The sequence below is a fragment of the Dunckerocampus dactyliophorus genome, chromosome 6 (assembly GCF_027744805.1).
Source record: "Dunckerocampus dactyliophorus isolate RoL2022-P2 chromosome 6, RoL_Ddac_1.1, whole genome shotgun sequence".
Classification (NCBI taxonomy): Eukaryota; Metazoa; Chordata; class Actinopteri; order Syngnathiformes; family Syngnathidae; genus Dunckerocampus; species Dunckerocampus dactyliophorus.
Genome location: NC_072824.1, coordinates 29,367,712 through 29,384,622, shown reverse-complemented (window position 1 = coordinate 29,384,622; position 16,911 = coordinate 29,367,712). Strand labels below are relative to the sequence as shown.

The 16,911-nt window shown below is 41.0% G+C and overlaps 2 protein-coding genes across 9 annotated transcripts in view; one reads left to right on the top strand and one right to left on the bottom strand.

The window, feature by feature from the left end:
• Nucleotides 1-15,629, top strand: part of LOC129182771 (proto-oncogene vav-like) — a 29,125-nt gene extending 13,496 nt beyond the window's left edge. For 4 of the 8 annotated variants that reach the window (XM_054779256.1, XM_054779262.1, XM_054779255.1 and 1 more), the window contains 26 exons: nucleotides 1,506-1,622; nucleotides 3,659-3,717; nucleotides 4,276-4,341; nucleotides 4,531-4,639; nucleotides 4,727-4,819; nucleotides 4,940-5,008; nucleotides 5,135-5,235; nucleotides 5,311-5,410; nucleotides 6,393-6,488; nucleotides 6,580-6,648; nucleotides 6,704-6,790; nucleotides 6,854-6,939; nucleotides 7,392-7,527; nucleotides 7,603-7,712; nucleotides 8,580-8,681; nucleotides 8,742-8,836; nucleotides 8,918-8,940; nucleotides 9,021-9,057; nucleotides 10,285-10,421; nucleotides 11,473-11,538; nucleotides 11,632-11,663; nucleotides 11,794-11,904; nucleotides 13,040-13,127; nucleotides 13,212-13,344; nucleotides 15,083-15,234; nucleotides 15,301-15,625. In XM_054779256.1, the coding sequence (XP_054635231.1) occupies nucleotides 1,506-1,622; nucleotides 3,659-3,717; nucleotides 4,276-4,341; nucleotides 4,531-4,639; nucleotides 4,727-4,819; nucleotides 4,940-5,008; nucleotides 5,135-5,235; nucleotides 5,311-5,410; nucleotides 6,393-6,488; nucleotides 6,580-6,648; nucleotides 6,704-6,790; nucleotides 6,854-6,939; nucleotides 7,392-7,527; nucleotides 7,603-7,712; nucleotides 8,580-8,681; nucleotides 8,742-8,836; nucleotides 8,918-8,940; nucleotides 9,021-9,057; nucleotides 10,285-10,421; nucleotides 11,473-11,538; nucleotides 11,632-11,663; nucleotides 11,794-11,904; nucleotides 13,040-13,127; nucleotides 13,212-13,344; nucleotides 15,083-15,234; nucleotides 15,301-15,354 (2,328 nt within the window). In that variant the 3' untranslated portion in view covers nucleotides 15,355-15,625. Of the gene's footprint in view, nucleotides 1-1,505; nucleotides 1,623-3,658; nucleotides 3,718-4,275; nucleotides 4,342-4,530; nucleotides 4,640-4,726; nucleotides 4,820-4,939; nucleotides 5,009-5,134; nucleotides 5,236-5,310; nucleotides 5,411-6,392; nucleotides 6,489-6,579; nucleotides 6,649-6,703; nucleotides 6,791-6,853; nucleotides 6,940-7,391; nucleotides 7,528-7,602; nucleotides 7,713-8,579; nucleotides 8,682-8,741; nucleotides 8,837-8,917; nucleotides 8,941-9,020; nucleotides 9,058-10,284; nucleotides 10,422-11,472; nucleotides 11,539-11,631; nucleotides 11,664-11,793; nucleotides 11,905-13,039; nucleotides 13,128-13,211; nucleotides 13,345-15,082; nucleotides 15,235-15,300 lie in introns of all 8 variants that reach the window. The other 4 variants (XM_054779257.1, XM_054779260.1, XM_054779259.1 and 1 more) reach the window with 4 other exon arrangements.
• Nucleotides 15,549-16,832, bottom strand: ubl5 (ubiquitin like 5). Its single transcript, XM_054779278.1, has 5 exons — nucleotides 16,588-16,832; nucleotides 16,204-16,272; nucleotides 15,961-16,044; nucleotides 15,829-15,866; nucleotides 15,549-15,750 (listed from the first exon to the last, which is right to left on the bottom strand). The coding sequence occupies exons 2-5, from the start codon at nucleotides 16,257-16,259 to the stop codon at nucleotides 15,707-15,709; spliced, it is 222 nt and encodes a 73-aa protein (XP_054635253.1). The 5' UTR covers nucleotides 16,260-16,272; nucleotides 16,588-16,832; the 3' UTR covers nucleotides 15,549-15,706.
• Between the last annotated feature and the right edge of the window lie 79 nt (nucleotides 16,833-16,911).

Below are 16,911 nucleotides of genomic sequence, written 5' to 3'. Positions count from 1 at the left end.
ACTTTGCTTAACATGCGCACACAAACACGCACACACACACACTGCTGCTGCTTGAGGAAGTGATGTAAAATGTCATGTCTGCCAGCATACCAATGCACTGTGCACGGTGTCCTCTGCGGTCGTGTCCTAGAATTTGTGTCATTGAGTACCATTGTCAGTCATGCCCTTTAACACTCACCACCAGCGACATTGTTTTTCACTCTGAAGGACCATCCAAGAAATGGTGAAAAACTGCGAACAACGGGCGCACCCATAAATTTGCCAACATAGGGCCCAAATTACATTTTTTCCCAATTAGACAAAATGTGGCAAACAGCGCTCTTATTTTGAAGGCTGGAAGTGTGCTATGTATGTTGAGAATGTCTGTTGACTGTTAAGAGGAGCTGGGTGCAAGGACAAATGTGCCTCTCGTCTTTGTTCCACTCAGAACATTTTGCAGGACGTCAGCGCGCATGGGCTTACATTAAGGTGGTAAAACACAACACGGTGTAAACACTCTCATGCAGCCTGAGTCACACACTAGCATGCTCTGCTAAACTAATCTATCCCGGCTAGCTTCCTTTCACGCTCCGTAACAGACGAGTTCCTAAATTTTTTTGCCAACTTTCGCCGTTTTTTTTTAGCCCGCCAATTTGACATGTTTAATTCGGGAGGGGGTGGGTTTGTGTTTGTGATGAGATTTTTTTCGAGGAAATATGAGGAAATACTTCCCCACACCAAACATCCCTGTCCTCACAATGACATCATTTCATTCACATTATGTCACTTTCCACAAAATTTCACATTTAACAGTAAATTCCGTTTTTATTGCCCAAATCGGCAATTCCGTTAACGTGGAAATCATAGGACCCTACCTATATTTCATAAATTTGATTGATTAAAGAAACAAGAAATACACTTTTTAACACTATTAGAGCCCTCTAAACATACAATAACACCCCTATAGTCACCTTTACATTCCTATTACCCAACATAGTAGACATAATAAGAGAAAATAACACAAATAAAACCTGTTTACAACCTTCTTAATACACTTTTTAACATTATTAGAGCTCTCTAGACATGCAATAGTCACTTTTACATTCCTATTACCCAATATAGTAGATCTAATAAGAGAAAATAAGACATATAAGACATAGTAAACCTGTTTACAACCTTCTAAATACACTTTTAAACATTATTAGAGCCCTGTAGACATGAAATAACACCCTTATAGTCACACTCATATATTGCACACTAATGCAAACCAAGGCAAACATTTTTGCATAAATTTTGGATGTTAACTGAAAAAGGTGCTAACCGCAGCGGACCTTGACTGTACCACTGTACAAATGCCACATGACATGTTGCCATCAGGTGAAGGAAGTCATAGCCACCATTTTGTTAATATTGTTTGCCGTCTATCTGAAGCGTGTCGTGATGGAGGAGGCGATGACGATATGCCTCTTTACTCAACACACAAGCAATTTAGGTGAGCAATCACTTATCCCTTATTTTGTGTCTAGTTCCTGTGCCTGAAGAACATTCGTACCTTCCTGGGCGTCTGCCAGGAGAAGTTTCACCTGAAGAAGAGCGACCTCTTCGAGGCCTTTGACCTGTTTGACGTTCGTGACTTTGCCAAGGTAGCTCCAGCTGCAGCCTCACACTCAAGGCTGAACAACACACACACACACACACACACACACACACTGCTGCTTGCATGTAACCACACCGGCCCAAACAGGAAGTGTCGTGATGATGTGTGTCAGCGAGACGGCCGAGTGCAAGCATGCAAGTTCAAGCTCCGTGCCGTGTCTGATGGGCACACTCTGGATTTGTGTAACAAATTATTAATAAATAGAAATAAATCTTACCTCAAACTACATAAAAAACCTATATCAAATACCTAGACCCTCTGCACTTCCAATTTTACAGCTTTACTTCATTACTGTTTTTAAAAAAAATATGAATATATGGCCTATTATCAGTGAAAAATATGCATATATTATACATATTTTAGGCCTAAATTAAAAATTTTCAAGCATAAAAATGGCTAAATTAAGTCAAATAGAAATATAAGGCATTCAGAAGACGCATGGAAAGAGGTTGTGATGATATGTAGTATTGTACACTGGTCACTCGGTGTCAGTAATTTACTGTAAGGTTGGCTGAGACAAACAAGCACCAGACTTGATGACTTTAATTGCAGCTTTGAGTGATATCACAACAAGCACAATAATCCCTACTCTTGTGGCCGTAACCCACGCCAAGCCTCTGACTTCCTGTTGGCCCCCCACTCAGCTCCGCTAGCACTCAAACAGCAACACGCACGAGTCTTATTTATGTCTTAAAGGCTTATTTTCTCTTATTATGTATACTATATTGAGTAATAGTGTAAAGGTGGCTATGGGGTGTTATTTCATGTCTAGAGGGTTCTAATAATTACTTAAAAAGTGTATTTAGAAGGTGGTAAACAGGTTTTCCATGTCTTATATGTCTTATTTTCTCATATTATGTCTGCTATATTGGGAAATAGGGGTGTAAAGGTGACTATGGGGGTGTTATTTCATGTCTAGAGGTCTCTAATAATGTTAAAAAGCGTATTTAGAAGGTGGTAAACAGATTTTCTCTGTCTTAAATGTCTTAGTTTCATTTATTATATCTACTATTTGGGAAATAGGAGTGTAAAGGTGACTATGGGGGTGTTATTTCATGTCTAGAGGGTTTTAATAATGTTACAAATTGTATTTAGAAGGCGGTAAACAGGTCTTTCATGCTCTAACTACCAAAATATTCCATTTATAAATTAGGAATCCTACCACCATAAACGATTCAAAGCTGCAATAAAAGCCTGTTGTTCTGGTGATCCAGTCTGGTGCTTGTGTGTCTCAGCACAACATTACAGTAACATTACTGACACCTAGTGGCAATACTACATATCATCACAACCTTGTTGAATGCCGTATACTTCATTTCACAATTGTAATGCTTGAAAATGCTTCATTTAGGGCAAAAATATGTAAAATTGTCTTGATACAAAAGTGATAGAGACATATTTATTAGCATCTGTAGTAATATTATAGTATATTACACCCACGGTGTAAGAAGGAGAGGTTCCGCAGGTCCTTCATACCGACCGCTGTCAGGCTCTACAACACCTGCACCACCTGAACCATGTTGTAGTCACTATGTATTCTTTACACTGTATTCTTTACTTGCATATCTTGCTTGCTGCTGTAACAAGTGAATTTCCCCGCTGTGGGATAAATAATGTACAAATACAAATACAATACAAAATATAAATTGGCATTGCTTTACATTTGAATCAATGTGAATTTTTTCCATTTTATGAGTTCATAGTAATAACTAGTATTAATATTATTATATTGAGGGTGAATTTCTTTTTCCGATTTTGTGGCACTCCCCTGAAAGCCCTGGGGCCAATTTTAAAAATGAAATGAAGTCAATATAAAGGAGATATATTATACTAATTTGCTTTGTCACCTACTGTACTGTACAACACACAGCTAAGATGTGGATGTTTTGTTCAGATATCCTAGCACATAGTGGATTACTTTTAGCGTTTTTAGTGCCTTCAGTTTGGACTACCCTGTTCTTATGAATGTTGCGTCTTGATGAATTGTTGTACAGCATGCTGTTTACTTGTGTGTCTTGACAGGTCCTCAGCACCTTGTCCATCCTCTCTCACTCGTCTATTTCTAGTCAAAGAGGACTCCAGTGAGTAATTCCTGTCCTTAGTGTGCAGTTTTGCAATTTATCGTTATAGATAGGGGTGCACTGCTCCAATGAGGCCAGATTACCCGCACTGTGTGGGTGAGCAAATCAAGTGCACGCCTGTCCTAAAGTCCCCTGAGCTCACAAACATTCACTTTCCGAGTGCCATTATCGTTTTTGTAGTAGTTGTTTAAAAAACAGCAGAACGCTTCTGTCATGTAGAAGATCTTTGACCAGCATTTTTGTAGTAGCTGATTAAAAATGTCATTGTCATATAGAGGATCTTTGACCAGCATTTTTGCAGTAGGTGCTTAAAAACAGCTGAACATTTCTGTCATATAGAGGATCTTTGTGTAGTGTTTTTGCAGTAGCTGCTTAAGAAAGTAATGTAGAGGATGTTTGATAAGTGTTTTAACTGCAGTTAAATCTAAATTTAGTATCGTCCCTGAGAAGCACAACGTTATCGGTATGGGTTTGAAAAAAACAATACGGTGGTTCTAGTTCTATTCATGTTATCTTCTCATATGTTTCTCTTTTACTGACACCTCTCCTCCTCTACAGGCCTTTCCCTTTAGGAGGAAACGTTCCTGATGATGAGATCTACAACGGCCTGTCAGACAAGATAGAGTAGGCCTTTTTGTCATCATGATAAACTTGACAGTAGGGAAGTATCAATCATGTCATGCTGTAAACCAGGAAGAGGTTCATGGTTGGTGAGGCATCATCAATATGGATGCTGAGATGCTACGCCGCTAACTTCGCGTACCTTCTGCCACATGTCAGATATGAATCATTATCATGTGTTTTGTTCTTTAGCGACACGCTGGATGAGGACGATGATTTGTACGACTGCGTGGATGAAGAGGAGGATGTGGGGGATGAAATCTATGAAGACTTGATGAGAACGCTGGAACAACCTGAAACTGTCAGTGGAAGCTATGCCGCTACCTACAGTACCCTCCCTACATGGCCACATTCCAGCAAGTACTTGTGTGTGTGTGTGTGTGTGTAGCAGAAGCCAGGAGTGGACAAGAGAGAGTGCTGCCTGCAGGAGATCAAACAGACGGAAGGAAAGTACTCAGATACCCTGGAATCTATTTTACAGGTGTGCTGCATCTCCACACACACACACACGCACACACACACACACAGACGGACATGTGCTGTCAAAGTGCTATCGTGCTCAAAGAATTTCACAAAAACAAATATCTTATCCTTGAATCAGCACTTCAAGAAACCTCTGGAAAAGTTTCTCCAAGCTCCAGACATTGAGAGCATCTTCATCAACATCCATGTATAGTATTCTGTTTTTCTTCATTCTATCTACATAACATGTGCAACACAACTTTGTACACTGTGTGTGTGTGTGTGTGTGTGTATGTGTGTGTGTGTGCGTGTGTGTGTGTGTGTGTGTGTGTAGGATTTGGCCAAAACACACCGGGAATTCTTGGAGGAGATCCAGAGTTCCATTGTAAATGGAGCCAGGAACCTCCACCAGGTGTTTCTGAACTATAAGGAGAGGTGCGTGACACACACACACACACACACACATATATATAAAAGATGTGAAAATAGGTTTATATGACATTGTTTTAGGTTCCTACTCTATGGGCGTTACTGTAGTCAAGTGGAAACGGCAAGCAAACATCTGGACAAGCTGTCGAGTACGAGGGAGGACATCAGGATGAAGCTGGAGGTGAGCAAGCCAGACCAATTAGTGTGTGTGCTGTTACGTTTATTATTGTCTTGTATGCTGCCATTGGAACCTTAATAACCAATCAGTGTGTGTGCTGTTACGTTTATTATTGTCTTGTATGCTGCCATTGGAACCTTAATATCCTGAGGGCACACACGTAGGGATCACATTCTACAGTATCTCACCTCATTTAATCCATGACTGACATCACACTGGCCCTCCAGTTCTTTGACCAGCATGTCATATAGAGGATTTTTGCAGTAGGGCCTCAAAAAAAGCAGAACACTTTCTCTTCATATAGAAGATCTTTGATTGTGATTTTGCAGTAGTTTTTTGCTTAAAAACATCATGAACATTCCTGTCACGTAGAGGATCTTTGACGAGCATTTTTGCAGTAGGTGCTCAAAAACAGCGGAACGCTCCTGTTACGTAGAGGATCTTTGACGAGTGGTTTTGCAGTAGGTGCTCAAAAACAGCAAAACACTTCTGTCATATAGAGGATCTTTGATGAGGGTTTTTGCAGTAGCTGCTTAAAAACAGCAGATGACTGCTTAAAAACAGCAGATCTTTGATGACTGTTTTTGCAGTAGGTGCTTAAAAACAGCAGAATAGAGAATCTATGACGAGGGTTTTTGCAGTAGCTGCTTAAAAACAGCAGAACGCTTGTGTCATATAGAGAATCTATGACAAGGGTTTTTGCAGTAGCTGCTTAAAAACAGCAGAACGCTTGTGTCATAGAGAGGATCTTTGAAGAGGGCAAACATAGTGTTTTTCATTTATGATTTTATTTATGCTTGCCATTGAGTTTGCTGAAAGTTTAAAGATATGGCAGAGCTTTGCAGTGATGACACAAAATAATAATAAAAGGCAAGGGTGCCTGCTTCTTCCATCTTATTTTCACTGACAAGCAACAAGCCCCTCCCCCTGACCACCAGGACATGACGGTGTCAAAATAAAACCACATCTTTTCCTTCTCTCTCAGGAGTGTTCCAAGAGAGCGAACAGTGGACGATTCTCCCTCAGGGATCTACTCATGGTCCCCATGCAGAGGGTGCTCAAGTACCCGCTGCTCTTACAGGTAGGTCAGAGTTTACACACATTGAAATAAAAGCCTAAAATTTCCCTACTGGCTCACAAATATTTCTAATGTGTCATGTTTGTATCTTCAGGAACTGGTCAAACACACCACCCACCCTTCAGACAAGGAGAACCTGCGAACGGCTCTTGATGCCATGCGAGTGAGTGTGTGTGTGTGCATGCGTGTTTGTGTGTTATTAACATCCCATCTGCCAGGATCTGGCGCAGTGCGTCAATGAGGTGAAGCGAGACAACGAGATCCTCAGACAGATCACCACCTTCCAGTTGTCCATGGAGAACATGGTGAGCTTACTCCTCTGGCTCTCACATCTCACTTGACATCATTTGACCCCTCTGACCCTCCAGACCCAGTCCTTGGCCCTCTTTGGACGACCCAAGATGGATGGAGAGCTGAAGATCTGCAGCACGGAGAAAAAGTCCAAGCAGGAAAGGTAGGCGTTGTTTTTGTCTCTTGTTTGGCGTGTCATCTGCAGTCAAGTCAATTTGGAGCAAGTTCGTGTTTTGGTCTCAAGTAAAGACGTGCAAGTCGAAGTGAAGTACCAAGTCCAGACAAGACAGGTCGAGTCATGTCCGGAGTCATAGGCTTCACATTTTCAAGTCCTTACAAGTCATAAGCGCTGTTTAGTGTCTCCCACATAAAACAGCATTTTTAACTATCTATCACATTTAACAAATACAATCAATGCATCAAGCATTCTGTGGGAAAATATGCTGTCTTGCTGGAAATATAATAACATCACCGTCACGTTCCACCAGCAGTAGCTGCTTAAAAATGTCATATAGATGATCTTTGAGCGTTTTTGCAATAGGGGCTCAAAATCAGCAGAACCCTCCTGTCACATAGAGGATCTTTGACGAGCGTTTGTGTCCGTCCTGTGGGCAGGTACGCCTTCCTCTTCGACAAGGCCATGTTTGTGTGCAAGAAGAAGAGCGGCGAGACCTTTGAGCTCAAGGAGATCATCGAGCTTCAGTACTACCACATACGGGACGAGACGGGCGGGGAGAAGGATAAGAAGAAGGTGCTTCATCCTCCTCCCGTGCTCCAGTAACGCTGTGCTGAGAATGATGATGATGATGATGACGTGTGTCCACAGTGGTCCTACTTGTTCCTTCTGCTGGATCTCTACGGCAGGGGCGGCTACGACTTGTTCTTCAAAACACGAGAACTGAAGAAGAAATGGCTGGAGCAGTTTGAGATGGCTCTGTGAGTTAATCCGGGGGTGACAACAGTGTTTTGTCGCGCAGCTCATTTTTTTCATTTGAATTGGCCTCCAGCATGTGGTAAGAATAGAATTCATTCGTTATTAATGAGATATGTTATTAGATATTACGCTACTGCGCGTACAGCCCACCTCCGCCAACGCCTCCTCCGATATCAGATCAACAATTGCAATAAAAGTGATGGATGTAACACGAGCTAAATAGTCGACCAGAGTTGTGGTTGCTCACAGAGTTCAAGTCGTGACATCAGGTCTTGAAAGTGCGGCCCGCACTGCAAAAGGCATAATTTAAGGAGAAAAAGATGAAATATCAATTTATAATACCTAAACACATAGCTTTACTGTACTATACTAGTATGTCAAGGTTTCCTCGCCTTTTTACAAATAAAAAAATATATATAAAAATATCACAGTGGCCCACCCGCATCCTTTGATTTTTTTTCGGTATGCAGCCCCCAGGGGAACAATGTTTATGTTTTATTATTTTATTTGATTTTTTACATTTTTTTTCGTTCTATTATTTTTATTTTATTTTTTATTGTATTTTTATTTTAGTTTATTATTTAAATTTTATTTTTTATTTAAATTTTATCATTTTTATTTAATGCTATGCTTTTTATTTGTTTTTATTTTATGATTTTTTTTAAATTAATTAATTTTTTTCCATTATTTTTTAATTAATTTTATTTGCTTTTATTTAATGTACATAATTATACAAGTATAATGTATTAAAGTATTCTCCCCACCTTCAGTTTTTCTGTATGCGGTGAGAGATTTTGGACGATTGTATGCTTCCAACTTAAGGGAAGGCGCTTTCTGTTCCACTGAGAGCAGTCTTGTGTTCCTGGCAGATCCAACTTGTGTCCTGAGAACGCCACGGCCAACAGCCACGACTTCCAGATGCACAGCTTTGAGGAGACGGCGTGTTGCAAGGCGTGCTCCATGATGCTGAGGTGCTGCACCACATGTCCTCCTCCTCTTTTGCGTCGCTTAACGCTCCATCTCTTCCTCAGAGGGACTTTCTTCCAGGGCTACCGTTGCGCTCGCTGCAAAATGGCGGCGCATAAAGAGTGTTTGGGCAGAGTCCCGGCCTGCGGGCGCAGTTCAGGTGAGTCGCCTTTAATTAGCATAATTAGCTTTCCTCAATTCATGAATGTGATGATGCCCACGCTCTCTCTCCCAATGTCAGACCACGGAAGCACTGCGAGGAAGGTGAGCGTCACATAATGACTTTAATATTCATTCATCATAATGTGCTGGTTAATATCATTGTTCTTGTCTGTGCCTTGTAGAACAGGACACACAGGTCCTCTGGGAACGCAGGCATCGGTAAGAAATTGTAACTCCCACGTCTTAGCTTTTGTGTCTTCGGGGAGCAAGCAGATCGCCCGATATCTAATAATCATCGGACTGTGTTTATTTTAGTTTGACAACAAAAAAAATGGGCTCCGGGCTGCACTTTGAGTGCCCCTCAGTGCTCAGCATTCATACCCTTTAATTTACTACCCGTTGATGTCCCTTGAGGACTAAAAATTGTTTTTTTTTATTTTTACTATTTTTAAGTTATTTTTATTGATATTATGATATATGATATATGTATTTTTTATTTTTATTACTGATTTTGAATGTTATGTTTATTTTATTTTTTACTAGGTTTTTTTTTTTAGTATTTTTACTTTTGTTGCTTAGATCTCTCAATCAACTTGAGTTCTCATTAAAAAAATACCAAACATGTAAATATTTTTATGATTTTAACCCTCTAAATGCCCATTTGATTTTTCCTTTGAAAAAGACAAACAAAATGCCTGTCAAAGGTCAAGCATAACGATACATAAGATTAAAAGTAGAATTTATATTGATGCTTTGTTATTTTTTTTGCAGGGCCAAATTCCAAATTTACTACCTGATGGACAGAACAGTCCCATTGACTTCCATTGTAAACACCACTTTTCACCTCATTGTAATTAGACAATAGAAACATGCATTTTCCAATTACAGGGTTTCATTTGATTGAAAAATACTCCAAATTGTCATATATACTGTTTATATACTGTTTTCACATTGTAGGTGATCGTGTTTCCTAGCGGATTTTGTGACTGTGGGCGGCGGGGCTTAATGACGTTTGCAAAGAGATCAAATATGTTTAGAAGTACAAACAAGCTGCTCTGCTGTCGATACTTGATGTGTTGGAGTGAGGGAGGAGCTTGCAGCTGTGCTTGGTGCTCAACAATGATAGAAAGTGATTGGTGCATGCGCTGGTGGAAAATTTGGCCTGGGCATCTGGTTGACTTCGGAACAAATTTGAAATTTGAATTTTATGATCTTAGGAAAAATCTTGCCATCTGGAGTAACACAAAAAACAACAAAAATGTATATTTTTGTATATTTATGCCATTTAATTAGCAGTTAAAAACGATTTGAAATAATTAATTACTTTTTTCATTTAATTTTTTTTATGTCAGCCTATATGCTTATGCATGTTTGTGTATGTGGCGGCTATTGTCGTTTTTGTTAAATTGTTGAAAATTCCTCTCAAAATGGCCCCCGGTCGCTCAGGGTTTCCCAAGATGGAGGCGTGTCAAGAGTACTTCGGCTTGCCGCCGCCCCCCGCGGGTTTCGGCCGACCGCTTCACTTCTACAAAGGTGATGTCGTGGAGCTGACGCGGGCCGAGGTGGACCTGTCTTGGTGGGAGGTAAGGCGTCGTGTTGATTCTCGTTTCCTGTGGTTAGTGTGGAGGTGCGACGCCTTCTTTTTCACCCCTATAGCCTCCACTTCACGCTGACTTTATTCTTAAACTTTTCATGTTAAAAAAATGCTTAAAGTATGCTTTATTAATAAGTATTGAGACCTTTGAGATTACAACTACCACATCACTCCTATCAGGAGAACCAGAGTATAGAGGGAAGAGAGCCACCTGCTGTGGCCCAGCAAGGCGCACTGTATTCGGGCACATGCTCCGAGCAGCCGGTGTGATGTCACGTCTCTGGCAAACCTTTTGCACTTTTCAAACGCCACGGCGCTGGCATTTCAGGTGGCTGATAAGGTTTCTTTCCCCTCGCATTTAGTACAACATTCTTCCTCTTAAAGTGAATGTTTGTTTACAAATAATCGACTATTGGAGATATTTTGAATGTTATTGGATGTCATAATTCCCTCATATCTGCCTGATAATTCTTGTGAACCCCTAGTTTTATTTAAAAAAAATGGAATTGTTGAACAATTGCCTTAATTACATGAATTTTGCAAGCAAATAAGGACAAATGTACCTTTTTTTCCCAGATGTCAAGCTCCAAGGAAACTAAAATATTTGCACGTGGGGGCAGTGTAACCCCTTCAAAAGGGGTGTTCAAAGTGCGGCCTGAGGGGCGGCGTTTGCGGCCCGCAGCTTATTTTTATTGGCCCACGGTGTAAAGTGTAAACAGCGGTAATGTTGATACTAATAACTAATAATGATGCCAATATCCTTTTTTAAAAAAAATAAAAATTCCAAAGTGCCCCCCCACATTCTTTCATTTTTCAGTATGCGGTCTTTTGTGTAAACACCCCCTAAAAAGTTTTTTTTCAACATTTACAAAACAATAATGCTCAGTTTTGATTGACGTGAATTTCTGTTTGTTAATAAGGGCTAAAGCCTAATATTTGGTATCATTTTAGTGTAAAAACAGCTCTTATTTGCTAGCAGGCTGATCAGGAAGTGAAAAGATGTAGTGCTGTGTGGCTTCAACTTCCTGTGCATCCCTCAGGGAAGGAACCTGGCTGGAGGTCAGACGGGATGGTTCCCCTGCAGCAAAGTTCAGCCGTTTGTGATTGTGAGTATAATATAATTGGGGAACGACGAACTTGTGCATGTGCTGAATCTCACGTCAGCTAACCTCAAGTGTGTGACATCACCCTTTTCCCAGAGGCCCACCCCTGACCTGTCCGCCTACAGCTGGTGAGCTCAACACTGATTACAGCTGTTATCGCTAAGCACACATTTGAAAAGACTCTAACTCCCCCTAGTGGTAGAATCACGAATGACACTATTCATTTAGCAAAATACTAACTTGGCAGTGTGCTCCAAGGTTTGCAGGGAACATGGACAGATCGGCCGCAAAGAACCTGCTCATGTCCCGCTCGGACGGAACCTACCTGGTCCGACAGAAGGATGGAGGAGAGTTTGCCATCAGCATCAAGTAGGCTTCAACACCATCTATCATGTTCTTACAGTCCTATATTGTCTGGAGAAGGGGTCACCAACGTTTTTCCTTGTGAGAGCTACTTTTACAAAATGAAAATGGCCAAGAGCTACTCATTTTTGTAACATTTATTTTCAGAGCTTATTTTAAACCCAAACAAAGCGAATATGCTTGTTTTACCAGAACATTAACAAAATGCTGGTGTCCACAACTCACATTTTGTATTTCAGAATGCATTTCTTTCTACTGTTCTTTCATTATGAACTGAAAACCTGAATGAAAAGCAGGCTTGCGGACACCTCTTGTGGTCGTGGGGGGCTACGTGGTGCCCGCGGGCTCCACATTGGTGCATATTTGCATATTTAGAAGGTGGTAAACAGGTTTTCTATGTTCTAACTACGCAAATATTAGATTTATATTAAGGAGTGCTACTTTGTGGAAATTCACTTATCATGGTCAGGTGTGGAACCAATGAATAGGGATAAAGGAGGGATTACTGTACATACTGTTACACTCCTATGTATTACCGTTGGATGGTTCCCTGCTGAAAGAAAGGCTAATATGGACATGTGTAGGGATGTAAATCTCTTTGTGAGACGATTCGATTCGAATCTAGATACACAGGTTACGATGCGATTCAAGAACTATATTTTAAAAACAGAACGATTCGATATGATTCGATTCTAGGGTTAATGATTTTGTTGTAGACATGAATCTTAAGATGCCAAAAAGTTACCATACTCGCCTCTGTTGGTCTGGCTGCTCAAGTTCTGCGCACATCCTGAAATGAATCCAAAGACGTTCCAAACTTTGGCATTCAAACGCCGGCTAGCTAGCAATATGGTTTTCAGCCATGGCAACTTATGGAGCATGCGCGACAATCCTTTCGCCAGCCCAGGCTATCGCGTTGTTTATAAGGCACCGTGTCAACCGATGGCTTCTCTCGTGATACCTGGTGAATGTCTCCACAATCCATTCATCTAAAGATGTATGGCTGATTCTTATCCATACAGCAGGCTTCTACCGCCACATCCGAATTGTTCGCTCCTCAAACCCGATATCCGGTTGCATCGTTTATCGTTCACAACCCTAGCCATGTGTAATAACGTCAGTGACGTCTCCACTGTGTCAGGTTCAGCATGGACATCAAACACATTAAAATCACCTCCTGTGATGGCCTCTTCCGCATCAACGACAAGAAAGCCTTCAAGAGTTTAGTGGTCAGTCTCGCTCGCTATCATTAACACTGAGTACGAATCATCATCCAGCCGCGTTTTCATCCTTCCTGTTTTGTTTTTTTATAGGAGATGATCGAGTTCTACCAGCAGAACTCTTTGCAGGAGTGTGTGAAGGACGTGGACACGACGCTGCACATGCCTCACAAGCAGGCCGAGCAGAGCAGCTGGCCTCATCACCCGCCCAAAGACACGCCCCAAGGTTTGCTTTCTATTCTTGTTTTAAAGCCTGAGAAAGACACGAACACCCACGTACTGTCGGTGGCCGTGTCAATGATAGTGGTTCGCTTTCCAAGGATGAATCAAAGATTGAACATCATTTAAAAAACATAATTCATAGACGTTGTCACTACTAAGGCCCAAAAAATACACATCTCCTGCACATGTCTACAGTGTGGCAGTAAGATTCATGCATCAGCCACTGAGATATTTCAACAAAATGACAATGTCGCCTTGCTCTATCTAATAAGTGGTGATTTGGGACGTTTTTTAAAGCACAAAAAGCATGTTTTTGGTGATTGTGCCATCGTAGGAGGGCACATGGATGCATTAATGACAGATCTGGACAGCTTGCATCAAGATCTTTAATATGAGATATGACTCAATGTCGCTCTTATTGTTTTCCAGTAACGGGTAATCCAATTAATTACTCTTTTTAAACATTACAACACCACTAGGCCAAGGGGAACTTTCAGGTGCAATGATGTAAAAACAAATAAAAAATAAATAGTACAAAACTACATCAAATGTTATGTCAATGAATACCAATTTTGGAAATATGGGCCATTATTTTATTTAAAAAATAATATACAAATAAATTAGGCTCCAGCATGCCCCCGCGACCCTAATGAGGAGAAGCGGTATAGAAAATGGATGAATGGATGGATATACAAATAAATAATACAGTTGCAAGCGGCAACCTTGAACACACCATCTAGCTTTGTCCCACGCTACACAGATACTTTATTTTTACCCTTTTTCTTTCACCTCATATTTCCTCCTATGCTGATACTATGTGAGAATGCATAAAGGTAAGATTTGATGATCTTATTGGGTGCTAACGTGTATATTTGTTCTCTGAAAAACAGGCTGGTACTAGTGGATGGTGGCTCTGTATTCATTTACTGTCGTTCCTGTCTTAGTTTTAGGTTGGGGACCACTGTGATAGGCCTTCTACTAACATTTTCACCCGAAAACTCACACCTGACTCGTCACGTTTCAGTCATCAAAGAGTAATGTTTAGCTCGTCACCGTTTCATTTTCATCATGAAAAAAAGGTTTGTCAACTAAATATTTTGCCGTCGTTGACGAAAACACTGGTTCACTACTGCACACGCCACTATAAAGTTAAATCCCAATTCTTTTACATCTTTAAAGGTTTTTTCCCCAAAAAAGTAATGCAGTAATTACTTTCCCTGGTAACCAACCAGAATGTATGAAGGAGTCATTTTGTTACTAATTCAATTACTTTTTTGCCCAAAAACGGCTTGTCAACTTCAACATGAAGAGCCGAGCAGCCCCACTACACATTGAAGCATATTTAGAACCTTGTAAAAAAGGCTTTCTATGTCTAAAATGTCTTTTCTCTTACATCTACTACATTGGGTAATAGGAGTGAAAAGGTGACTATAGGTGTTATTTCATGTCTTGAGGGCTCTAATAAATGTTTAAAAGCATGTTTAGAAGGTTGTAAACAGGTTTTCTATGTCTAAAATGTCAAATTTTTTGTATGTCTATTATATTGGGTAATAAGTGTGTAAAGGTGACTCTCGGGGTGTTATTTCATGTCTAGAGGGCTCTAATAATGTTAAGTATATTTAGAAGGTGGTGGACAGGTTTTATATGCTTAATATATCTTACTACGGTGACATATGAGGATATGTTTGAACTTGCTAACCTCTGTGCTTATACTTTGGACAATATAATTGATCGCCTGGCAGGAGGCGTCACGCGCTGCTTCAGCGTGGCCAAGGCCAGGTACGACTTCTCCGCCCGCGACCGCTCAGAGCTATCGCTGCGTGAAGGAGACACCATCAAGATCCTGTCCAAGAAAGGCCACAGCGGCTGGTGGAAAGGAGAGGTGTACGGCAGGGTGAGCAGACAAACACACAAAAAACACCACACAAACACAATTTCCATACATCTGTGTTGTCGCCAGGTGGGCTTCTTCCCTGCCAACTATGTGGAAGAGGACTTCTCTGAATACAGCTGACCAAGTGGACCCTTGTAGAGCCACCATGAGAAGCTGGTCATCTCATGATGTGAATAAACAAATGTGTTTCTATGACCATGAAAGTATTATTTACCTATCAGGAAGGATGAACACCACTTCCAGGCTTTTATAAGGAAAGGAACCACATTTGGTGCAGTAGTCGAGAAGAACAATGTGATGGAAATCAATCACACTTTAGGCAAATATCAACTTTATTCCCATGATATCAAAACAAAAATCACATTACATCAAGTTTCTGGCATCATCAACTTGTTTTTTCCTCTTAAAAACTGCAACTGAAGTCATGTCTGCATGTTCATGTCTGCTGCTGCGTGGTTGGTCTTGGTCTGGTTCACTGGTAGTACAACTCCAGGTTCATCCCATCGTGGATCTCATCTGCAAAGCTCACCGTCAAGTCAAACCCGTGGCAAAGCTCAGTGACCACATCAATGCCTTGCCAAGTGTAAAGGATACAGTCACCCAGTGAGACGTGGTCCTTGAATATGGTGTACCTGCAGAACAGAGGAGGAGGAACATTTAGATGACGGGCCGGTGCTTGAAGGCTAAATCGAAATGTCCTTTTGGGGTGGAAGAGAAGGTGTTTACCATTTCTTTAAGACAATTTTGTCGTATCGCGTTCCTGTCTGGGCTGCAATGAGCTTCTTCAGGTCTCCGATGGTGTCCTCTGAGCTGCAATGTTGGTGTTAAGCAATACAAACGAGCATCTAATGACAGGTGACACAAGAGCTCAAGAATTCTTAGCAAAATTAATCGTGCTCACGTATTATTGACACTCTCACAGAGGTATCCATTCAAATCCCTTCAATTCGGTGTTAGGGTGAAGGATACTTGCACTTAACCCGGACTTTCTTGCCCAGACGATCGTTGCATACCACCTCGATCATCTTCTAGTTATGTCTGCCAGAGCGAACGTGGTAAAAGTGTTGGTTAGCTCGCAGATTTACTGCGGTGGCATTATGTGAGAGCCATCGGGATTACATTTACATATTGATACAACGGTACAACTTGTTGTTGCATAATGACAATTAAAAGGCCGATTATTAACTCAACGCAAGTGTATCGTTTAACGCTAGCTGGCATGCTATCGTGTGTTTGTGTCCGAGTACACGGTAAAGTCTACATTTGCACCCGAAATGCACGATCTGGGGTTAAACGACATGACAATAATTCTTGATAAGTTAGATACATACGCGTATCTTTCGTTAATATTACCTTAAAATTGGCAGTGGGGTTACAGGAGCCTTTGACGCTAATGTTGTCGCGGAAACGCTCGTCTTCTTCTCGTTGTTTTATGGCAGTTGGCATACATTACTTGAGTGCTTTACCGCCCCCTTTCAGTTGTGTCTTAGCTGCAGTCACAACCTCACTAGTGCCACACAGAAACATATACTCCCTTCCCCAGAATAAATAGAACACCTTGATTCTTCACCCTAAATACACCAACCCTCATATTCTATCAAACAACCCTGTACATCTTAAATATTCATACAGCAGCGGAAATTTGCTTTAAAGCCGGATCTGTCTATAGACCAATCA